The 26258-nt window shown below is 34.7% G+C and overlaps 1 protein-coding gene across 4 annotated transcripts; it reads left to right on the top strand.

The window, feature by feature from the left end:
* The first annotated feature begins 1828 nt into the window (after positions 1-1828).
* LOC113494220 (dystrobrevin beta-like) lies at positions 1829-21943 on the top strand. 4 transcript variants are annotated; one of them, XM_026872451.1, is made up of 21 exons: positions 1829-2181; positions 2367-2576; positions 3066-3282; positions 3858-3943; positions 5463-5614; positions 5994-6102; positions 6528-6694; positions 7346-7473; positions 8116-8219; positions 8651-8742; positions 9517-9555; positions 9638-9750; positions 11280-11451; positions 15775-15875; positions 16558-16646; positions 16914-16973; positions 17960-18055; positions 19093-19143; positions 20438-20520; positions 21099-21142; positions 21675-21942. In XM_026872451.1, exons 2-20 carry the CDS (start codon positions 2375-2377, stop codon positions 21129-21131), a joined length of 2094 nt encoding a protein of 697 aa, XP_026728252.1. In that variant the 5' UTR covers positions 1829-2181; positions 2367-2374; the 3' UTR covers positions 21132-21142; positions 21675-21942. The 4 variants fall into 4 exon arrangements, with proteins under 4 accessions (XP_026728252.1, XP_026728255.1, XP_026728253.1 ...); XM_026872454.1 differs by lacking the exon at positions 21099-21142 and having other exon boundaries at positions 21675-21943; XM_026872452.1 differs by lacking the exon at positions 17960-18055.
* Positions 21944-26258: the final 4315 nt, after the last annotated feature.

Genomic DNA, 26258 nt, shown 5'->3' with positions numbered 1-26258 from the left:
TTACTAATTAAAACTAATGGTTATCCTGATGATAACTGTCTGCAAAATTGGCTCTAAACGAGGCCTAAAAAATTTAAATGAAATTTAATCTTCTTGCTTTAATTTAATGAGAATTATACTTACGAAAATATAAACTATATTCTTAGATACGCTTAAAATAATAATATTAAAGTAAGTCTTATTGAATAATCTTCGTCCTACACTGGCTGGACCAACTCGCAAACAGATCTGTGACAAGCACAATAATTTTGTATATAACTATATATCTTTGTACTTATATATACCTGAAAAATGTACACACATATATTCTTATGTAGGTTTGTTAGTCAATCGCTTCGAGTAGTTTGAATGTCGCGTAAATAACTGTGAACTTAACTTTTTCATTCAAACTCTGGCGTAAACATGGAGTTAAAAAAAAAACATTTTTTTCCTTTTATACTGGCAAGAGAACTCTTATTAATCCTAGATTGAATTTATAAACAAAATAAACTTACTCACAGTACCTACATTTTTTTTTTCGAAGAATCGACTATGCATATATCTATGTTTTATTCTGGTTGTTCTTATTATATCTAGATAAATGACAAAAGTGTAGCTATGTTTTTATTTTAATAAAATTTGCCTAATCGAATTTGCAAACTAATAACAAAAATGAATAAAGAAAACAAAATAAAACTTAAAAATAAATGTGTAATGAAAGCTCCAGGTGAGTAAAAATAATTAGAAATTGTAAAAATGTAGTGATGTGCAATGTTTTAAATTGATGTTTAGATTTTAATAGTGATGTAAATAATTATTGTACCTATGAGTTGTCTGCAGCAGATAATGTTAATGTAAACTGTGTTCATTTATAAATAAATGTATTAGATAACTATGTGAAGATTTTCATTATTAAAACCCCGTTACATAAGTTATTATACCTATCAAGATACTTAATCAAGGCCCACAGTACAATATCTCACATAAAAGAATATTGAGAAAATCTTGTCTTCTACAAAACAATTTTTCTTTCTTTGGCTACGATAAATAATTAACTTTCGATTAATGGATTACTTGATTTTAATAAGGCTTATTCGAGTCCCATATAAAACCTGAATTAATCGTTTGAAATTTTATAAATCATCCCTAACGGTCGTGTTAAGTCGTGTAGGTATGTAGATCTGAATACACTTAGCAGTTTCACAAAAGCTACCTAACTTTTGCATAATCAATCCTTTCTAGCCTTGATATCTAGTTCATATAAAAAAAAATGTTTAAATTTAAAAGGAATTTAATACATAAGAAACGTTAAGATCTATTTATTTAAGACAAAAAAGTTAGTACATAATACCTACGATTGATACATTTTTTTTTACCTTACGTTTGGTTGTTGACCTGATAATTAATTCTTTCACATTGCAAAACATTCATTTGTTTTTCTCTCATATGCTTTTCATTAGAAAGATAGTAAATCTCTGATATTTTTTATTCTAAGATATAGAGAATGGACACCATATTTTGCAAAGTATCCATTGCTAGAAAAATAAATTCCTGTCCGACTATGGACCCTGAGCTAAAAATAATATTAATTGAATAATAAATAGTACAATATTTTCTTCAGATTTAATGTGATATCAAATTGGTAATCCTTTTTTCTTGTCTATGAACGATATTCCGATATAGTCTACGGTTACTACGCAGTTCCGTTTCATGCAGTTCAAATATTTCGACACAAATTAACACATAGTTATTGGGTAAAATATATAAAACTATGTGAAGTATATTAAATTAAACTAATAAACTTTTTTGAATAAGGTTTTTTAATTGATGATATAATTTATATTATTGACCTGAAAAATTCAAAGTGCTGGAGTGAAAAATGTCAGGCATTCTGAAACGTACTTTTAATGGCAGGCTTGTCATGTTGATTTCGATATTCCGTAATTTATTGGCTTACAAAAGTGACTTAAAAAAAATATTTAATAAGAGAAATGACAGTATATTAATTATAACATACTGAAGAAATATACACCTGTACCGGAGTTCCGATTAACGTCGCTGTTTACATTTAAATCTTGAAATAAATAACAAGCACCCAGTAATAATATCTTAGAATCGATATAACTACGGAAATAATCTACAGTTTGCCGTGAATATATTATAGTTATGTCAACAAAGTTATGAGATAATCGTTAATAAAAGGTAAAGAGTGCTTATAATGCTTCATTTTTTATAACATGGTGATAAAAATTGTTTTAAAAATCTGCGGCTGCGGGCTCTTGTTTATATTTTTTATGTAGCCCAAACCACTTTCGATTTCATTTGAATGTCATTGATAACATTTAAATTACAAACGATCAGTCAGTAATCAGTTTTTATTGGTGTAGTTGTAGAAATGTCGCTCGAACGCGATAGTGTGGGCGTAGTGCCCAGCGTTGGGGATGTGAGGGGCGTGGGAGTCCCCAGCGTGGGAAGTTCGTCTGCAGACCCTCGCTCCCAGCTGCTCCAAGAGATGAGGGAGCAGAACTTCGACCTCATCAGATTTGCATCATACAGAACTGCTTGCAAGCTCCGCTATGTTCAAAAGAAGTGCAACTGTGAGTAAAGTATTGACTTAAATATGTGTATTTTTAGTAATAAAGACTCTTTTCTTGAGATCTATTTAAAATAGATTCATTTTTCATTTAAGACAGTTAGTCTATCTTTAAATATGTTGTGTATTTTAGTAACTAGAGCAAAACAACTTTATGCCTTTTTTATTGGTTTAAATTGAGTTTTATTGCCTTCACATATTTTTAAATTGATCCTCTTCACTGTTCATGCTCTACTAATGATCTGATGTATGTTGTTTTCTAAATTAAGTATTCTAGATTTAAATTTGTATTTTTTTTATGTTTCTTTCATGAAGTCCTAAATTAATAATAAGTCCTGCCCCAGCCAAGTTATGTATATTCATGATATAAATAAAATATGTACAGAATATATTATTTCATACCACAATCATAGTATAGTATAGTAGTAATTCTAGTATTCATATTCAAAACTTTCTTCTTTTACATAACAATTATAAAACCCTTCAATTTCAGTACATGTGATAGACATATGGAATGTAATAGAAGCATTCCGTGAGAATGCTCTAAACACACTGGAGCCTACTGCATGTGTTAACGTCACAAGATTGGAGACCCTCGTCTCATCGTTATACCACAACCTGAACAAAAGACTGCCGCCCGCTCACCAAGTGTCTGTTGAAGCTTGTTCAGCGTTACTATTGAATTGGTTGCTGTCTGCTTATAGTACAGGGTGAGTGTTAATGATCAGATAGAGATTGCTTGATTGATTTTTAAAAGATTTTATTCATTTTTCCCATTTGAGAACCAGAATTTTGTATTTGGTTATTCATATGTCGATGGTTCTATATTTGTTGTATTATTACTTTAGTTGCCATTAAATTGATTTTTTATGTTCTTAAGAAGTGATCTTATTATCTTAACATGTAGATAAAATAATTTGAACATAGAGTATGGAACTACTAGCCAGTTGACATACTTGAATAAATAAACATTGCCTTTGTTCAATGTCAATGTGTTTGTTTATTGTTTATCCTATTGTGTTTTAATTGAGCATGTGTTATGAATATTAAGATAACAATACAATGTTCTATTAGATAGATATAATTAATTCAAGTGATATTGAAATTTTATAAGGAGACTTTATTCTGTTCTCCCACTAAAAAGACTATAGGAAAATCACAAAAACTGGACTTTTTAATGACGAAAAGATTGGTGTCATTTAAAAAAGATTTATTTAGGTTGACTTTCAAATCCATTTTCATATTTGATTGATTGATTTTAATTGTCAATTTAATATTGTTACAGAGAAAATGTTGGTAAAATAAGAGTGTTTTCAATCAAAGTAGCATTGGCCACTATGTGTGCTGGCAAATTAATGGACAAACTGAGATGTGAGTATATTTCATTCCTTTTTTATTTAAAAACTAGCTGTTGCCCGCGACTTCGTCCTCGTGGTTAGAAGATATAAGTTAGGATTTTTTTAATGGAAGCCCTCGAAGATGAATAATTTTAACTTTTCTTTTCCATATTTTCCATTGTATCTTCGCTCCTATTAGTCGCAGCGTAAAAAAAAATAGCCTAAAACCTACCTAGATGCATGGTCTATTCAACACAAAAAGATTTTTTTTTAATTTGAACCAGTAGTTCCTGAGATTAGCACGTTCAAACAAACTCTTCAGCTATATATTAGTATAGATTATGTTTTCCTCGTCAAACCCACTAAGCGCAACGTGTCGCAACTTCGATCCCTATATAGGACTAGTATTTGTGTGATCCTCCAATGCTTGTCCTGTATCTCGATGTCTTTGTGCATGTGACTTAATTGTTTGTGAAATCCCCCGCGACACTCATATTAAATTTCTTAACGCGGGAGTTGTTACTAAAACAAAATTATTTATATTAAAAGAAAAATACCAATATTTCTAAACAGCTTCAAGGCGGAATGCCTTGTGATTCATGTGTGCAGTCATTGTGCAGTCATTGAGTATCTTGACTAATAATAACAACACTGTATTATGTCATAAGATCCTAGATCACAAATTAGCATGCATATATTAATTCTATGAATATTATATTTATTAAATTAACACTTCTATCTCAAATGCTGTGGTTTGCCATATTGTCAGGGTTGAAATTAATCATATTCTCTTGAGCATTATGAAAATACAATAATTGGAAGTTAATTGTATTGACCTTGAGTGTACCGTCCCATTCTAAGTTTTTTATTTTAGTGTAGGAAAAAATGCGAACAGTGTCGTTTTGAGCCCATTTTCATTAATTCATCGGCCATTGTAAATAGCAGAATTGGAGCCCTGTTATAATTTACTGTGAATGTCGCCCAGTCAATGTTACATGACATCAGTATGCAGTTAGCCACAACCCTAGATTAACATAAAGGCATTTTTTTGCTCGTCACTGCAAAAATAGCCTAATGTTAATCCAAGCTGTCAGTTACCTCTTTTTAATTTTTATCATAAATGGTCAGAGATTGCATGCAGTAGTAACAAACATACAAATGCATGGACTTTCTCCTTTGTAATGTTTTTACGTTACAAACGTCGTTTCAGATGACTTAATGGGTAGTTTTTTGTTGATGGCTGCATTTGTAATGTTATGCGTATTGTTAGCTGTCACTGATGAATATTCTGTTGTGAAGTATGTACTATGATAAGTAAAATTGCAAGTATAAATTATGAAATTGAAGACTATTTGTATTTGTATTTTTATTTTTGGCTCAATGAGTCATGATAATAATAACAGGATAATCTCAAGGTTTACATATACACTTTGATTTAAGATTTCTCTCTCAACATCATTATAAAAGACCCAATTGGTTTTGCCTCTGATTTGTTCAAATAAACAAACATAACTAACCATTAATTTTTATTTTTATTTTCCTCTTTCTTCTAGATATATTTTCCCAATTATCGGACGGCAACGGTCATTTACTGATGAAGAGGTTGTCAGATTACCTAAGAGAAGTGCTCGCGCTACCGGCAGCTGTGTACGAGTCGCCGTCCTTCAACTATACCGATGCCCTCGCACTCACTATATTTAATCAGGTGAGAAATACGAACAATGTTAAAAAATGAGTGAGTTAATAAAGAGCTTTCTCGCCGCTCGACAAGACAAACGACACTACTAATAAACTGATGATCCCTAAAGCTATTTTTGAGTCTAATTCACGTCAGTTGTTGTAACGAAATGTAATGTGATGATGTGATGTCTTAGATGCTTGCAGTCTACTTTAAATGTTTTTGAAAATACATTTTATTGACGAACTTACGTAAAGAGGGTATTGTGGGTACAAAGCAGACAGGAGGCCCCAGGTGGCTTACTTGCAACAGTCCGCCTAACAGTTGGTGGTAAGCCCTAAGTCCTGATGCAACCCAGGCTTCTGATATTACCCAGTGTGTTCCATCCTAAATGTTTTGTGTCCAGAACGGCAAGATCACAGTGAATGACTTCCTGGACACGCTGATGTCAGACCCCGGGCCGCCGTGTCTCGTGTGGCTGCCACTGCTGCATCGACTGGCTAGCGTCGAGAACGGTACGCTAACATAGATATTAGATTATGCGATAGTTTCAAATATTAATTTATAGTTGAACCATCAGAGGTCTAGCTGGCAGCAGCCAGACTGCTGTAACTTGTAACTTTTATGATCAATCAAACGAAATATACTTCTTATGATTGGGGATGTTACTATGCACCCTAAATAGCACCAGTAAGAACTTGGAAACTATCTGTTAATAATAGCACAGACGCTGTGTCTCGCGATTCATAGTTGCCTATCACGAGTAGATAAACTACGAAGGTGCCGTATGGAGAACTATTGCATAGCCGTCCGTAATCGAAGATAGTTTTTCACCAGCTTCTGTAGTCCATAGCGGGAGCTCATACCTCGAACTCTCAACTGTCCTATATACACCTATATTTATATTTTCCTGTGGTTATGATTGCGTGTGTCGTGTCAGTGGTCCACCCGCTGGGCTGCAGCGCGTGCCGCCGCGGGTCGCTGACAGGGTTCCGCTACCGCTGCACGCGCTGCGCCAACTACACGCTCTGCCAGGACTGCTTCTGGCGCGGCCGCGTGTCCAACACGCACACCAACGACCACGAGGTCAAGGAGTACGCTGCTTATGTGAGTACTGACATGTGAAATGAAACATAAATTATGTGTAGGAGAAAATTAAACGGTACAATGGAAATTTTTGAACTCTCGGTCAATGACCTCAGTAATTTACTTTGACAGTGACACGGTACAATAGAAATCTTTGAACTCTCTGTCATTGACCTCGGCAACTTACTCAGTAGAAGTGACAGTTGCGTTTAGATAGGAGCTTGAGGTTTTTAATTTTTACCCGTCTGCATGAAAGGGTTATGTTTTTTGTGCTTAACTCATATGTGGGTGTGTAATATTCTTTGTCATGTCATTTATCCTGAACCGCTGAACGGATTGATATGATTGAGGTATCGTTAAATTCGTCTAAGCAGCTGAAGAGTTCATATATAATGACGTTAAAAAAATAAACAAGATGCTTGTGAGGCGACATTCACCCTAGTTTTTCTAATAGTATCAAATTAAAGCGATACAGACCTTAACACGAGTATTTCAAAAAGATCTTAGATAAGGTTTTAGATATATCTTAGATAGATATCTGGATTATCATTGCCATACTTAATTAAAGTTCAGTTATTTTTCCACTTACACTATTAGGTATTTTAATATGCCTAAAATCTCTAAAATGAAATAACCGTTATCACATTCTAATCCTCACATACATGTGTCCAGAAATCTCCGTCGAAGCAGATAGGCGCGACCCTCCGCAAGTCGTTCCGCTGCGTGCCGGAGCGCGCGCGGCCGCAGCTGCCGCGCTACCCCGACCAGCCGGAGAGGACGCTCAACCTTAGTCATATCGTGTGAGTTACTACTTCTAGAATCATACTCTAATGATACAATGGTTTACTGTATCGGGTTTATCCGATAGATGGCCTTTATGAAAGTTGTAGAATGTTATTTTGACAATATATCTTTGTCTTTGCTAGATACATGGCTTATACAAAGAATGTAAAGATCAATCAAAGTAAAATGTTTTTGCATCATCATATCCTGTGAGTAACTACTCACTAACCTCCCTAGAAGCGTATCTCTATGATACAATGGTTTACTCACGCGTATTTATCGGGATTGCCCGACTAGTTATCGATTAGTTGTTCGATTAGTTTCTGAAACTAGTTGTGCAAAGCCGATTATTATGCGTGAAGAAATTGTTGTATAATTTAAGTATGAATCAACCATATAAACTGAAATATTTCTTTCAGTATTCGGATCCTTTTTACATGTATATTTTGCACTATAACGCATACACGGTGCTGAAGGTCTCAGCGTAACTCTTTCCAACCCCATGTCGATTCCATCGACATGTGAATGTCCATAGTTCATGTAACTAACCCAAACTGTTGTATTACTAAACATTCTCATACTATAAAGGCGAACGTTGGTGTATAAGTAATCTCTAAAACTGTTGAATCAATATTAATACAATTTGTTCTCACGTTTAGTCCGCCTTCGCCGGTGCCAGCACACAACGGTTTCCCCGAGTATGTCGGCGGCTACGTCAACACCGGCTCTCTGGACTCAAGGTCTTCACGCTCAACGCATCGCAGTCAGTATACTGATTATAACTTATACAAAACTCTGTTTAAAATTAAGTTATAAGTAAATCTCATATAAACGATTTCTGAGTATAGTCTGTTTTTAAACGACTCCCGAACTAATGTATAGTTCGAACTTTCGCAAACATTTACGTCATATGCACAAAGACACCCAGACTCGGGACAAGCATTCGTGGATTCGTGGATCATACAAATGCTTGTCTTACGCGGAGATCGAACCAACGGGTCGTCGCTCAAAGAAAGCTTGGTGTATACCTAAACAACTCGACCATACGTGCCCTCGTATAATTATCATTTTAAGATTTTCTACATCTAGCTTGTTTAAACCGAATCCGGTAAATCCCCTTCTGCGTAAAACTCAGTTTATCCCCTGCTTTTGAAAGCTATAAATAGTAGGTAACAATATTTATAAATATCGTAGGTATAGCAGAGCACCTCTCGCGCGGAGTGGACGACGAGCATCGCCTCATAGCGCGGTACGCGGCAAGACTCGCACACGAGAACAGGACCATGGTGAATACTACTCAATAACTATCATTAAAAAAAGAACGACTCCCGCATTTATTAAATTGCAAGGATTGAATTCCTTATCAATCCTTGTGTCGCGGGGGTTTTACAAATATACGATTTACGTGCACAAAGACACCCATAAATGCTAAAACGTGAATAAGTTTCCCTTTGCAATTTAATAAATTGTTGTGCATTGGTAGATATTACTTATCTACCTAGTCAGCACCAGCTTTCAAGTATAAACTAAATCGTTACTCCTAGTAAACGTTATGGGATAACTCACTTATTAAGAATAGAGTCGAATTGAAAACCCAGTTGTTTACAAAACCCCTTTGAATATTTTACACTAAATCGGTACTCCTAGTAAAGGTTATGAAATAACTCTCTTATATCTACTATATAAAGCTGAAGAGTTATGTACGTTTGTTTGTTTGAACGCGCTAATCTCTAGAACTACTGGTTCAAACTGAAAAAATATTTTTGTGTTAAATAGACCATTCATCGAGGAAGGTTTTAAGTTATATACCATCACGCTGCGACTAATAGGAGCGACCATACAATGGAAAATGTGGAAAAACAGGAAAAATTATTCATTTCGAGGTCTTCCGTTCAAAAATTCTTAACTTTTATCTTCTAACCACGCGGACGAAGTCGCGGGCAACAGCTAGTTAAGCATAAAGAGGAATTGAGAATTATTATCATAATCAAATTAGAATATGGAGAGAAGGACGGCTAGGTTTAAAGATAGTCACTAATTTTATTATCTGTTGTACACAGCCACGAGCCGGCCGCTCAGCATCCCTCACTCCTGAATTGGTAAGTTTCAAATATAATACAATATTATACACGTTACAAAATGCATGTACGGTGTTAATAATTATGTTTGTCCGTGTGTCAGGGTCGTTCGTCAAGCGAGGGGTCCGAGGTGGACGCGGCGAGACAACAGCGAGAACTGATCTCACAACTGGAAGCCAAGAATAGAGAGATTATGAGGGAAATAGCTAGACTTAGGTGAGTATTGTAACGTATGTTATAATCGTTCATAGTGCTTGCTAAAGATTTTTAATTGCAGTCGGCGTGCGATCGGACTACAAGTTTGGTTTTCATGAAGTCGTGTCAACTAGATTCAAACTGCACTTGAATTGCGGTTTGCGGTTGGATGGCCTTTAAAATGTTTTATTAAATGATGTAACGGTTTTGCTCACGCGTATTTATCGGGGTAGCCGGACTGGTTTCGGACCCAACCGGAGTCCTTACTCATGAGCAGACGCGGCGGGATCGCGAGTCGAACTGACGTCAGCGGCCTCGCATCTCGCTGCGTAGCGCCGCGCTCGCGCCGTGAGCGGCGGAGGGGTCGGCGACGCCGGTGTCGCGGGTGGGGGGGCCGCCGTCGTCATCGTCATCATCCGTGCTCCCGTACTGGCTGAGCGCGGTCATACCGTGCTGACCGCGTCGCTCTCCAGACGCTGCGTCGTTTGAAATGACGCAGCATTCAGTGCTGGTTTCCACGTGGGTGGCAGTGTCCATCCATAATCTCTGTTAAAATTCGGGTGTCGGCTGATTTCAATAGCCTCCCGTACTTTCCGCGGCACGAAGTATTTCTCCCACGCTAGTACGGAGGCTTTGTCGAATCTTATGCAGCCGTCCCCGCATTACAGACATGTTCTGCCACTGTCGACTTGTCGGTGTCCATACTCTTCATTCCATACTCTCGCTGCGTATGAGTTCGCCAAACCCGGCGCTATGTAGCAACCAGCTACATTGCGCCGGGTTTCCCCAATGTAGCTCAGGCCGCAGTCGCACGGTATTTTTTATACTCCTGGAACGCCTAAAGGATCCTTGTCCTTGGGAGTGCGGATCATCTGTCGCAGTTGTCCTGGCGGTCGATAGATCGTCTTAATGCTATATCTTCGGCGTAACAAGCGACCTATCTTGTCAGTGACTCCTTGTACGTATAGCAAGTACGCAGGAGTGTGTTGAGCCTCCGCCGGACGCTTACGAACTTCGCCCGCAGTTCCCAGAAGACGTCTGCAATATCTGTAAATCGTTACGTCATTTAATAATGAATCATTCTCACGATAATTTCTATCAAAATTTAAAATGCTGTCCGTCTGTCTAGAGCCTAAAATTGTAAATTTTTAGTATGTTCTATTTATCAAGTGCGAAGTGTATGTTCGACTTGGTGTAGACTTGAGTTAATGGCCTTAGTAAATTGAAAATTAGTAGCTCACATTGAAATGTAAAAATTGGGAAATGATGGTTTCCGTACAGGCTACAATCCTGGCTATCCAAGGTCGGACCAAGGTTTTTGTAGAAGCCATCACTCAAAGTATTTTCCATCACTAAAAGTTCCAGCCATCACTCAAAGTGTCTGAATTTAGATGTTGTGTTTGAAGAATAACCCTAATAGAAATTTACGTAGCCTTCCCATTCCACTATCTATTATACCAGTGGCAAGGACGTTTCAAGGCCCTGCGTAAGAAGTGGATATTTACTTATTACATCTAAATATGTGAACATAATGAACAACGTATTTCCAGACGGCAACAAGAGGCGGAGGCGAGTGCGGGTGGCGGCGGGTCGGCGCCGCTGGTGTCGGAGCTGCGGCTGCTGCGACAGCGCAAGGACGAGCTGGAGGGGCATCTGTCCGCGCTGCAGGAGTCGCGCAAGCAGCTCATGCACCAGCTCGAGGGACTCATGAGGATGCTCAAGGTACCAGCTCAGGGGTACGAGATACGAGTGTCTCTGTGCATGTGACTTCAATGTTTGTGAAAACTACCGCAACACTTTCGGATACTCAGGGTACCAGCTTAACAATACCAGATTCAAATTGTATTAAATTGTCAATCAACTATCAAAAATAGTTAATTTAAATAGTGTATTTGACTAAGAGCCTGTTTCACCTCCGCCACATAAGTTCCCGTTAAATTATTTGACAGGTTTTTATCTGCAGCTTAGTGGCTAATAAGCGATTGTGAAACAGGCGCTCAGTCTAATAATATAAATCTGTATAGTCCGTCAGACGTCCAAAAAATATTGGATATGTATTTTTAATTTTATCACATTATAAAAATAAAGAGAAGATAAAAATAATTAAAGTTTCGTAGTGGCAGCTAAACGCATCACTTGCTAGTAAAAAGTGTACTGGTAAGTGACGTCACACTAGATTTTAAATCAGTGTATCGCCGTCACTATTTGTTTACAAGGTAAAAGAAAGATTACCTATCCAATATTTTTTTGTGAAATCTGCCTGTCGGACTAAACAGGTTTTTTTCTTTTCAAAAACCCTATTACGCTACACAGTAGTACTTTTTTAAACCCTAAGCCGGTAATGGACAGTACCGTAATTCGCCCACTCCTTACCGTTCCTGAATGCTTCAAATGTAAAGAGGAAACTGCGCATCAGACTTCATAGCTTAGCATGCTGTCAGCCAATCACCAGACTTTCAAACACATAAAAAAGACTTTCATTCCGATCGTTTGACCGATGTCATAGAGTTAGCTTGAAATAATGTATATTGTTTATGTATTCTGATCCCCTTGCGTTGACTGTAATATATACTGTCAATGTGCTCTCATCCTCTCGCGCTTCCTGCACAGCTTCTTGACTATTGTGAGTCGCGTAGAGTATTGCAAGTGTCAATTTCATGGACCGGGTCGAAGGGATATTACATTTTGCGAGTCTGATGTATTCTTGTTTCGTAATTCAGGCGTAGGGTCGAACTCTATAGTTATTTAAAAGTGTGAATTGAGACAAATAAAAAACGTTTTGTCCCAGAATTTATTATTAAAAAAAAATATGCCATATAAATCATACAAAATAATGACATTTTCAATAAACATTATTATCATGTAACATATGCCAATTTCATCTAAAATGCGTTTGTTTAGTTCTCCTAAATTAAGTAGGTACTTAAAATTATTTTGAACATATGATGAAAGTCGGTAAACTTGTTATGACGCATTTCGAAAACGATACCCAGTTCCCTGAAACATAGAAAAATCCGATAAAGCTTCTCATTTAAGTAAATGTAATGGCAGGAATTAATAAAATAGTAAATGTGTCCACCATCACTACAATATTAACTTCGATTTCTTGCTTACAAGATTATAAATAACGTTTTTCTAATTGTTTGATACAAGGATGAGTCTCCCCATGTAGAAGAGGAATGAGCATTGATCTCCACGCTTGTTTACTTGTTCTCGACGATTTCAGCTTCCATTTCCTATATTAAATACTAGCTGTGGCTTAAAAGTCGGGAATGATCCCGTGGTAACATAAAATCGGAATAAAAACTATATCCTTTGTGTTAATCCTGGTTCTAAGCTATCTGCGTACTAAGTTTCGTCTTAATCTTTAAGTGGTTTTTGCGTGAAAGAGGATCTAACATTTATACATCCATAAACATAGAAAATTTCGCGTTAATAATATTAGTAGGATTGTATTACAAAGAAAGTAACTTACATTTAAACTGTTCAGCGTCTACGAGTTGTCCATCAACGTTACATTTAAGGAGATCCAACACATTGTCCGCGATGCACCTTATTTGAGAAATCGAAACTTTACGGGGACCCACAGGAGCGTCGGTTGTTTCGGCCACTAGAAAAAACAATATTAATGGCGAGTTTTTAGTAGTACATATATTATCAGTAAGAAAAAAAAACTATCGAATTCAAATAAAGTCCGAGAGTCAAAAATAAGATAGAGGATGGAAAATGGAAAAAATAAATGGAAAAAAGCGGGCCACTGGGTAGTTGGTACCCGCATAGAAAGCGCTGAACGGTCGGGCGATACTGAGTGATTACATTACATACCACCTCAATAGGCCTTATTATCTATGTTGCACTAAGAAACTTTTATCTTCATAATAACTATAACATCTCTTTACAGTCACGGGATCACTTCATGTGAAGAGACCCGGTCCTTTATAAAGGCTTGCATGGGGACACAGGTCCAACATGTAGAGGCCTTGTTAAGAACTTTAATCTAAAATGATGATGGGGTATCTACCAGGGGCCATCCACCCCTGCTCTATTAAAGAACAAACATGGACAGCCCAAGATAGCTACAAAACTATTGCATATTGTAATATGTGGGGCTATTAATACCAATGGTTTGTTTCACAAGCTTTGGAAAACTATAGCACCTGCCTTTCAACATATAAAAATGGAATTAAATGGGCAGGCGGTGACTCGCTCGCTCAAAAATGCCCCCCCCCCCCCATCATACCGCCATCATACTTTAACATTATATTTGTCATTCTATTCTTGAGATACAATAATTATAATTACATGATAATCTCGTGGTCAGCAAAGATTGGATTTCGGTGCACTTCAAATAGTCCTTCAAGGCATCCGTCAAACATAGTAGCTCGCTTAGAATTGTTCCTGAGGACAAATAAAATACATTAAGTCACAAATTTATGAAACACAAGAAAAAAAACCAATACATTTAATTAGAAATATGTATATCTGTATTTGATTGGTCGATCAGTTGTTGAGGTTTCGATCTTCGTGTAGGACAAGCGAATATGACTTTGTTGCTGTGAAAACCCCGCGATACAAGGATTTCAATTAAATTGTTCTTGTTGCTTTTTTAAAGTTAATAAATAACGATAACCTTTATGATTAACAATCACATTATGAGAGTTGCTGTTCCTCCGTGTTTCAGAAGGCACGTTAAATTGTGGGTGCCGATCCCAGCTATTATTCATACATCTTTGACAGTGGTTACAGGTAGTCAGAAGCTGGAAAGTCTGACAACCAGTCTAACTAAGGGGTATCGTGTTGCCCAGGTCACTGGGTTGAGGAGGTCAGATAGGCAGTCGCTCCTAGTAAAACATTGGTATTTAGTTGAATCTGGTTAGAATGGAAGCCAACCCCAACATAGTTGGGAAAAGGCTAGAAGGATGATTTAATGATTTGCTGTTGCTTTATAACGTAACTAAAGCAATGTGCATGCAGTGTAATATAGTAGAAATATACCAAATCATTGTTTCCTATGTCATTAAAATATACATGCAATATAGTCAGTAGTTCTGCCGACTAGTGGCTGTCATTACTCTAAGCGAGTTAAATACTTCTTAACGAAATCTAAACCAGATAAGTTGATTGATATCCAAAGTTATACTTAAATGACTTACCATTATCACCCTGTTTTAACGCACAACGGACCGCGTCTCTGTACCCAGCCACCCTGCACAGCGACTTGGGTATTTTATCAACAACACTTGTCTGATTATTTGTCTGAGATGATGCCCAATGGACAATAGATAGACAAATGGCTAATATTATAACCTTCATTTTGTCGATTGATCGTTCAGTCATAGTTATTCTATATATATACGACAGGAAATGTATGAAATTTACCGGAAAATGTGATTAATTTTGTTTTAAGATAAAAAGAACAATTGGATGTAATTAGTTTCATTACATATGTGTTGTTAATTGTTGATTCCAGATGAAATAGTAACGTCATACACAGTATTAAGATTGTGACGTAACGTAACACAATAATTTTAAATGGTAGCCTTATGAGTAAAAAGCCAAGCCCTTTCTTTGTTTTTATTATTGGCTAATAATGTCACTACGTATTATCTAAAGGTATCCAGATTGCTTCCTGAAAATAGTATAACGCATTAGGGTTGACACGAGTAGAAAACGGTCATCTGCCTGTCGTTTCGCGTCGCGTAGAAACAGGTTTTTTTTTAATAGAAATAAATATTTAAAGAAAAATCGTCACTCATCAAACTGCCATCGTTGAACTGATGTATATTTTAAGTAATGACATCGAGCATAGAATAAATCATCTGTGAAGATTTCAACTTCCTAGCTATCACGGTTTATGGGATATAGACTAGTTATAGACGACCTAATAAACAGCGGAGCCTTAGTGGTTCATTTTCCAAACAAACAGCAGCTGGTTCTAAAGAAGCTTTATAAAGCCAACTTGATATCTGACAACACTCATGCATTCTTTGTTTTTCTCATTTCACCTGTTATGTACTGCTTATTTATCATGTCTGTATGTAACAGACGCAGCAATCCTCGCCCCGGTCGACGCCCAACTCGTCTCCTCGCTCCACCAAGAGCCCGCCGCTGCCCGGAGCGCAGCCGCAACCGAGCGCCCCAGAAAGGTATTTGTACGACTTTTGTAATAGACATCATGAATTATAACTGTTTTTGAAACGATGATTTCTTAACATAGACGTTAACTAAAAAATTGAATGATAAAATCTTTTGTAACGTCACTTGTCAGTACGGTGTTTAATCACTGGTGACGTATTTATTAGCTCCACTTCCATACAATTCACCATCTTCGATGCATTTTAACTTCGTATTTTAATAGATTTAATTAAGTCTAAAATAAGTTTTTTTTATCTCTGTATCTTCCTTGTGAACTATATAGTATTTTTATCGTCAAATTTCCTATTACAGCAGACATCTTCTTCTTCTTCTAATATATAAAATTCCCGTGTCACGATGATAGTTACCGTACTCCTCCGAAACGGCTTAATCGATTTTTACCAAATTTTATATGCGTATTCAGTAGGTCTGAGAATAGAACAACATCTATTTTTTCAACATCTAAATGATAAGAGTTGCTCACACTAAAAAAAATATTTTAATTTTTGGACGAACTTGTTTGTTTTATTTTTTTATAATGTGGCATTAAAAATATGTACATACAACTAGAAAAAAAAGATTCGCCAAAACAACGTTTGCTGGGTCAGCTAGTATTAAATATAAAAATGCAACCATCATCAAATTAAAACTCAGGCTTTTTTCACACGTGTTACCTATCGTCCTGATTTACAGGGAGCCGCCACCTCGGGGCACAGTCAGGAGCGCGCCGCAGACGCCCTCTCTCGGAGAAAGGGAACGCATCGATATGTCACATAGTCTTGGTATGTAACTCTTATATTACTACCTATTCTGTAATTCAGACTCTACTAATTAGGAAAGTATATTCGTAGTTTTTTCGTATAAGTTGACATATTATTTCTATGCAGTAAAACTGTCTATAGATTAACTATTTAATACAATCATAAAAAAAAACTGCATATGCAGCCAAGTTTGAGTGTGTTTTATGTAAATATACATATAATGTATGTATGATGACTTCATAAACCCAAAAATACCTATATCTTTATTAAATTTTATAACTGTTTTAGGTATGGAAAGCATGACAAGTGATGGCAGAAACTTTCACCAGAATCAAAGACCCACGACAAGTGAGTATAACGGGGCATTTACTAAAAATAAAACAATCAAAATATACGAAAATGCATCCTAATAACACAGAAATGCAAAAGTGGGTCCCATGTTCAGTATAATAAAATCCCATAAAAAACATAATTATCTGCTATGTATAACTCGCATCAGCTATGCTTATTAATAATGCAGTAAGTGCTTTCAAAAGCTTAAAATGTACTAACAGAAAAAGCAATTATTTAAGCAATATAAAGGCTTATTTAGACGTGGCGTGAGATATTGTGTGAGTTTCAAATAGTACCTAAAGTGATATATTAATTACTATCGCACGATATTTCTCGCGAAATCTGAATATGCCTTAAGGCTTAAGCTTTCGAGTAAATTATCGTCTAATGAAGCAACAAAAGGGTAAACGGATAGAACTATTAAAAGGTTTCAATTATATTACGGATAACAGAAAGGGAGCCAAGTTTTTAAGTGAAACGTTAGCTAGGACAAACATGTACATATAGGACAAAAAAAAATTGATGAATGTTATTTATTAACGATATTTATGACGATGTGAATGTTTCCACCTCCCCTCCCCTATTAACTGTCTCCCAACAATAGCCTTCACTCGTTGGCAGGTTTACGGTACAGGCAAGATGGTCTTACATAATCAATATACTCAATTTACGGTACTAAGACTCATATTCCATGAAATCACTCGTTCACAAAATAGAGAGTCTTTAAGTCTACCATCATCTCTTAATGTGGGGCTGATGTGATGTGTGGAAGCGAGACAGACAAACGATATAGCTGCGTCTCGCTTAAACTGTCACTATCTTACTTTAAGCACTGGCGGTAGCCTGTCAGATATCACTGTGCCTTGCGTACGTGTGGAACCCTTTATCTGTCCTAATCTTCCACCTTTAATATAGTAATGTATCCTATTTTCCCCTCCCCCCCCCCTCCCCCTCTAAGTTTGAGTAATTATTTTTGAAAATCCATATGATTTGTGTATCAGTGGGCATAGACAACCGTAGCCTCCGCAGCGACCTGCTCTACGCCGCGGATTCCGTCACCAACGCCATGTCGACACTCGTCAGGGAACTTAACTCTGGTTAGTCTATGGTTCCACAGATTGCAGTTTGGTATTGTCACATCCCTATCCCGAAAGAATCGAGCAATAATCGACTAAAAAGTGAAGCAATAATGTAGAGTGAATACATAAAACTGTTCTACTTAAAATTCAATGTAAATGTTGTATTCTTTGACAAATATTAAATGTAAATATGAAGCAAACAATATAGGTAGATGAGGTTTAATATTCTCTGACAATCAAATCAAGTTTGTATCTCGTTTTAAAATATGTTCGAATAATATTGATCTTTTTATGTGAATCTTTATGTTTCGGTGTAAGAATGTGACATTATGAAATTGCCGCTAATAAATTTTTAAATCATTTAACTAATTAATAGCTCGACTTTGGACATCAAATTGTAATGAAGCATTTGGCATGCTCGTATGTTTCTTCGATTTTATATTAGCTTGGGTTTGGACAGCCGCGATGGACTTACGACATTTTTTAAAATACTCCCGCAACTTTGCTCAACAAAAATTGAAGTCACTTACACTAGACACCCAGACTCAAAACATGTATTCGACTATTCGTGGATCACACAAATGCTAGTTTTATTCGGCAAAATTTACCACTCGCCTATCTGTGCATCGGTTTTCAATCCACACCATTGAGGCACTAAGTTAAAATTACACTATAATATTTTTTTGGACATTTTATAAATATGACAAATTTCTTAAAGAAAATCGCTTGATAAAAGGCATATTTGATTTTAAGATCAATTATATTTCATGAAGTATTACAATATTTGTGAAATGTGAATGAGTCACGGTTATCGTCTTAAATATTATTATACTACTTTACTCAATTTATCATAAGGTCAGACTAAATTATAAAAGCAAAAGAGGAAATTATACAATTTTTACGAGGAAGCCTGTTTTGGTCCCTTAATAAAATAGTAATAAGTCTCAATCGCAACTGTCCACCCGAGTTTGAACAACAAATAGTTGAAACAGAATAACTACTATACAACTCCTGCACCGTTTCTCCTGTAGACGATAACTATACATGTTTTGCAGAGGGGTCCGATACCGAGGACACGGTTAAAGGGGACTCCAGAAAGCAAAGAGGTAAGATATCTCATCACCACATACTAAAATGCACCTTAATGACTTTGAGAGTTCTTTAACGATTGTATGGGATTAAGGCGACATGTAAAGGTGATTATCGCATACCTTTTTTATTTTCGCCTTAATTTCACATTAATACTAGCACAAGTATTTTTTTTTGTAAGTGTTTTCGAAGATTATACCTGTTTTAGAAAGCTCTCGATCACCTCTTAAAGTAAGAGTTTTGCAACTGTGGAAAAGAGATGCCGCTTTAAGTCGTGTAATGCGCTGTCTCGCTTCCGCATTGTATGAGACTTATTTTAAAAGGTGACGGGAGGCTCTCTAATTTAGTATAATCAGAAATTCTCATGTCTGAAAACCTTTTCTCAAATTTTTAGAACATTTTAATGGCGTTTAGAAATCAAGGATTTTAACAATTAAATATAACTCATTTTTTCTAGTTTTTAGCACTTTTATTAATGTTTTGACCTATCACCGTTTGGCTCCCTTTTTGTGTCATCACGTTTTTGTTTTTAAATATTATTTTCGGCATGTTATTGTTATTTATTGATAATTAAGTAACATTCACATGATGCAAGTTTTTAAAATTTTTTGGGTTTAATAATTGTGTGTGTGGCGGTAGTTGCTTGGGGAGTTGAGTCGTCGAACATCGGATACTTACGCTGGCTCTTAAGACTAACATTCTAGTTTAGTTCTTTCAAAATTTAAGTTATAACTGAAAAATAGTTTATAACAAGTAGTGCTTTAGTAGGTTTACAAAAACTAGAAACTAATGTATATTTGCAAGTATTTTTCAAGATTATATTTCTTATAACATACACCTATATTGCAGGTATAATAACTTTATTCAAGCAAATAAATAATGTTTATAGCAATGAGAAATGTGCCTGCTGCCTAGCTTTATACAGTATTATTATTATTCTATTGATATGTTATTAACATTAACCATTACCTTTAAATGGTTAATAATTAAACACGCACCTAGCAAACGCTTGAAACCTAGTTAATTAGCTTGTTAAGCAAGTATTTAAGCCTATGCATGTGAGCTTAAGTATTAAAAACATTGAGTATGCAAAATCTTTAAGAGATTGAAATGACCGCTATGGTTGTAATAGTGAGACGTCTATAATAATTCTACTATTATTATATTGACGATAAAATTCATAGGCAATTGTATCAAAAATCTACTGTCACCCACTACTGTTTAAAGGCCTTTCCCAGAAATTTCCCACAATTCTCCACCACATTACAACGTTAGTTTTATAATTACTGATGGTATTTATAACATTTTTAGACTTCGAGGAGGATGATGACAGCGACGAGCCGATGCCGCGGCCGCAACCTCCTCGCCACTACCTACACGACAACAATGTACAGGTATGTAATATAACTGAGTTTGTTTCGACATTCCTTCTCAGGCTAGTCAGATAGGAAATGTCGACTCCAGCGTTCTCAAAAAAAAGAAGACGTAAAAATGATGATATATCCTACTTACAGAATAAATCATTTCATTTCATATAGTTAGTACGAAAATATTATAATTTGTATACATCAGGATCATCAGAATAGTTTCGGATAAATACGCGTCAGTTTACATTGAGATGATTTACACCACGGTAAATGTCGCCATTAATTTGGTTATGTGCCAAGTACTTGAATATTATACCGACTGAAAATATAAAAAGTTAAACTAAATTAGATTTTAGTTTTAAAGAGGTTTTAGTTTAGTAGAATTGTTCATTTCTTAGCAGTTGTTTTTTTATAGTTTAATAGATTTTTTTGTTTTGCTTTACTTTTAATTTGATTTCATTTACAAACATGGTTTGTTATAATTATTGTCAAATATTGGCTCCAATAAAGTAATTATTAAGCTAAAGTAGTTGTAAGTTTATATTTATTTGCTTGTGCTTTTTTTATTTATTTTGTTGTGTTGCATTTAGTATGTTTTATTTCAGAACATCACACCCAGTGTTGAAATGCGATCGTAATCTTGCTTGAGGTTTGTTTTAAAGCCTTTTTTATTTTTACTGTATTTAGTTGTTGATCATTATTTTGTAGATGTAAGATGTCATTGTGTGTATTCATAACATAGTACTGGATTAAAGATGCCGAAATCTGACTATAAATTTCAGTTTGCATTCTGTAACATTTAGCAAAAAATTGGATCAATAAGTAAGTTAGATACACAAATTTAATATTCTCAGTACTGACTGCGTAATAAGAGCATTTTTATCCACATTCTACTGACAAGTTAATGAAATCCAATAATGATATCACACTAATTTCACCCAACGCCATCTAGTCTCAAAATAAGCAATGCTTATATTATGAGTACTACATAATATAATTTACAGAAATATTAAATCATTTTTTTTTCATCCCACAAACATTTGTCCTGAGTGGGAATCAAATCCACGACGATATCTTTAAATAACTATCAAAATAAATCCACATTTGTTGAGTTTATCTTCAACCTTTGTTGCAATTTCTATACATTTATCATATACTAAAATACTTGTTTCTTATCCTAGGACACGCCCCCGCCGCTGCCGGCGCGCACCGGCCACTACTACCCCCGCACATAGCTACATAACTAATACATGTATATTATTGTACCACAGTTAAACATAGGCCATGTACCTACCTACTATATATTATATAAGACGGTTATATGTTCATTACGTGCTGATAAATTGTATCCGTGGCTTTATTTGGTCTTGATAATGGTTTTGTAGATTCTAAATCTAAACTAATATATAAAGCTAAAGAGTTTGTTTGCTTGTACGCGCTAATCTCAGGAACTACTGGTTCAAATTGAAAAACCCTTTTTGTGTTGATTTCCATTCATCGAGGAAGGTTTTAGGCTATATACCATCACGCTGCGACTAATAGGAGCGAAGATACAATTGAAAATGTGGAAAAAAACAGGGCAGGTATAAATCATAACTTATATCTTCTAACCTAGGAACAGCTAGTTGGTTAATAGGAGAGAAAATTGATTCTGAGGGTTTCCAACATTTGGATGTTATATACGCAGGTGAAATCTGTGCTCAGAGTTAATGCATAAAGTAATCAGATCTCGTGAACTGATGTAACATGTGGGTAGTGCACAAATAGTTGTCTGTGTTTCGAACTTGCAGTACTTTCGGACAGTAGTCGCCTGTAGTCTACAAGACCCTTACACTACAAGGTGATCAGGATTTAAAAGAAAACGTCAATAGGACAAGCCGACTCGACGTAATCGGTGGAATGGAATCCCCATGACATGCTTTGTTTACAACATGAATTTTAAATATAGAACTATAATTTCCCTTTTTAACAATAATTTCACGATAAATACGTGACTAAGACGCTGCAATCTTTATCAAGACCAATTTCATTCGCAACTATTGATCGGTAGCCACGCTACCTATAATGATTTAATGCGGTGATGTGTAACCATAATTATAACTCCAACATACACGGTTTTCTTGATTACACGTGTTATATACACGTGTATAATTATAATTCATAAAAGGCACTATATTTCTATTGACAGTGATTAAATTATCAAATTACTTAGGGAGGCATAATTGTTTATTTGCTTTTTGCTTTTTCAACATATATTATACTACGTTATGCAACTAATTTTGTATTATAAATAGTGTTTTCCAATTCAAACTATAGCAAATATGAGATCACATTAAACATTTTTTTTAAATTAATGTGAAGCACAATTGGATGTACAATTATGTTTCCGCCATTGTACCCTAACACTGTATGTATTAAGAATCACTGCTGTAATTCCATGGTGTACAATAAAGAATATTCTAATCTAATCTAATCTAAATCTATGTACCAATGCTTACACATCCCTGCATTTAAAAACAAAACATTCTTAATACAAAAACAAGCAGTTAATTCGTGATGACGTACAGACCTGCATCTTAACCTTAATTATAAATAATCTATATATTAAGAGCAAGGTGTTTGTTAATATAATTATTATAATTAATTCATTTAATTATAATTACATATATACCTTATTGGACCTATTTATGTAACGGAAATCTGTCAATGATAATTTAGTAGAGATTTATTTATTTTTTTTTCTGTAAATAATGATGTTAGGAATGCGTTCTGCTTATTGTCTAGTCAGGGAGCTATGAAAATCGTTTTAAATTTTAAATTTAGGTAGTAATTGGTGTTTCTTTATTCTGGGATTTCATGTTTATAAATGGTATGTATTTTTCTGATTGTTGATTGATTTTGATCATGATATTTTCAACTGTTAAATGAATTGATTAAAAATTAACAATGAAGCTCTGGAAATTGCATAATAATCATACGCGTAACATGCTCTGATGCATACTTATTTTATAAAATATGTTTTAACATATTTCGTAGATTAAATAAATATTTAAAACTAAAAACTAACAAAATAATATTTAAAAATGCAGCAGCTAATAACTTAATCCGTTTTGACATTCTTTCAAACATATTTTCGATAATAACTTGTTTCAAAACCTATGAAACAAAAAGTTATCGTTTGATCAAAAATACTTTGTATAAGCAGCTTGTCAAAACTTCTCCATATTATTTTTACGTCAAAATCTATTATTTGAAAATGTAATTCGTTTCCCGCGTCTTCCATGCGTCAATTCCTTCCAATATGTACAAACGAGTCAATTGATACTTCCCTTGTTCATTTATTTTTGTAAGTAAGAATGTTTTTATTAAATACCGATATCTGGAGTAAACATCTTTTATATCTATATATTATATTTATCGAATAAATCCTTCTAATTTGACTGTCCGTTTGCAAAAATGTAACTGACTCCTAATACCAAACTGCATGAGAAGGGTTTAAAGTTAATTGTTTTATTTAGCAGATAAACAAGCAATTACTTGCTACTATGAAATGGTTATTTAATTTAAACATTCTTACTTATTAAAAAGATAATCGTAATTAATACGAAATTATTTTAATATGTATTTTTAAGTACACCAATACTTTTTAAACGCTAGACATTTTAGCTCCTATATTAAAATCTGAATTTTACCGCGACTTCTTCCAATTGTGTGCTAGGTAAAATATTAATTTAAAACATTCCTTTGGCAGCTTATTTTGCATTGACACATTTGCTATTCAATATGATAAGTTAACTCGTACTTAATATATTTTCTCTTAAGTATTAATACGCATTTCTTTAATGGCTTAGACTGAAAATTGAAGAAGTAATTTGAGTATTTCTTAAAACCTGAAGCTCTACCAACATGTCTTGGTTGTAGAATCTTAATAGCGCAATACACGACGCAGAGCTATCTCTCATCCACGCTCCCTATAATGCTACTTTAAAACTGTGCGGTTTTCCCCCTGAAACTACCTCTTTGTATGTCCGTTGCAGTTGTGGAAAAGAGACGCAACAACCCTGTAGTGTTGTCTCGCGTCCACAACTTCAAAGGGTAGAGGTATTTTTACTGTTCATTGTGTACATTATAAGTGAACTTTATCTGTAGTTATTCTACTCATGTCATTAGGCATATTAAATAAAATGACTACTTACTTCTTCATTGAATCAATTGACTGCATGTTAAAAGCTTCCATCTTTGACTTACGAAACAAACGGCTAGACGTATTTAACCAAAATATTTACTAGTACTTATTATTTATTTAGGTTTCAATCGTTAGTAACCCGACTGTACCGTGTTCAAGACACCTTACCCTCTCGAAGTTGGTCTTTATTGATTACTTATGCAATGTATTATCAAAATATCTCATATACCTATACAAACATTTAATTTACCAAAAAAGGTAGCTTCGTAATATAAGTAGACACAGTTTTTTGGGTTTATGAGAAATAAATGCAGAAATTGTGTTGATTAAAATTCAAGTAAATAAATTATACCCAAGGCAGAGGCTCCTCTAACGATTGAAACCTAAGATTATTTGCTCACACATCACTTATTTAAGACTGACGCATCCATTGAATATGTCTCACCGAATATAAAAACCAAATTTGCTACAAACCAAAATCTATGATGAATTTGTATAGCAGTTTTATGTGGCAGCTTTCTTATTGTGTTCATAAATATGATTTATTTGACGAATCATGATCACATTATACTTTGTTCTTGTAAGTACATATTTATAGTAGAATTATATTTAGTATATATTAAATTAAGGCTCGATTTTATGAAAACGTCCATAAAATCATTAATTTCAAATGTTTCAAGTAGTTTGCACCGTTCTATTCTAATAATTTAGTTTTATTTTTATAGTTGCTCATAACATAATTTTTTTTAACCCGATTAAAAATATTAAATCACTTTTTTTATTTACGGGATTTGTTTTAAACTTAGGCTAAGCATCGGCATATCATTTTAAACATTAAATATTAAGTTAAATTAGTGCAATATTGTTATAAATGTTTCGCGAAAGAAATCTTGCCCGATTGTGATTGACTGTTTTTTTTTTGTTAATATTAAGTTTTAAATGATCTGTTAATTCGAAAAATACACGACATAATATACTTTCTTTACTTTTTAGTATCAATCCAAAGCATATTATTAGATGTATGAATAGTTATTAATTATGTACTTATAAACTACAGACTAAATTGACTCATGCATAATATTCAAACGTAATTCGTATAATGTGTGATTTATAACTATACTTTTTGTCTATACATTTACGTTGATCGCATCATACATTATACGAATTTCAATTATAAAATTATGCTTGGTCAAATTCGACCCTGTTCCTTGAAGTTAAGGTTGAAAATGACGTGTCACTGTCGTGAACACTTAGATATACTAAATAAGTTTAACATGTATTTTATCTGTTAAGCTAAGACCCCCTTCCACCCTCTCCCAGACTTTAAGACGTGATAATTATGAAGTAAACGAGAATTCTAAGGCAGTTATTTGTAATAGGAAAATTGTCTCATTGTTGCCTGTACTGATAGGAAAATAGAAGAAATTATAGGACAAAACGATTTATTTACGCTAGTAAAAGAAATTGTATTTTGAAACTATATCGTTTGATCACTTTGAACATTTTTTACAAAATGTATTCCTGTACTTAATAATCAAAAGATTGACTAGTTTATTTCGTGATCAAAGTAACTAAACTT

This window comes from Trichoplusia ni, chromosome 5, assembly GCF_003590095.1.
Source record: "Trichoplusia ni isolate ovarian cell line Hi5 chromosome 5, tn1, whole genome shotgun sequence".
In the NCBI taxonomy this organism is placed as follows: domain Eukaryota; kingdom Metazoa; phylum Arthropoda; class Insecta; order Lepidoptera; family Noctuidae; genus Trichoplusia; species Trichoplusia ni.
The sequence above is the reverse complement of the archived record's forward strand: the minus strand, read 5'-3'. Positions and strand labels throughout refer to the sequence as shown.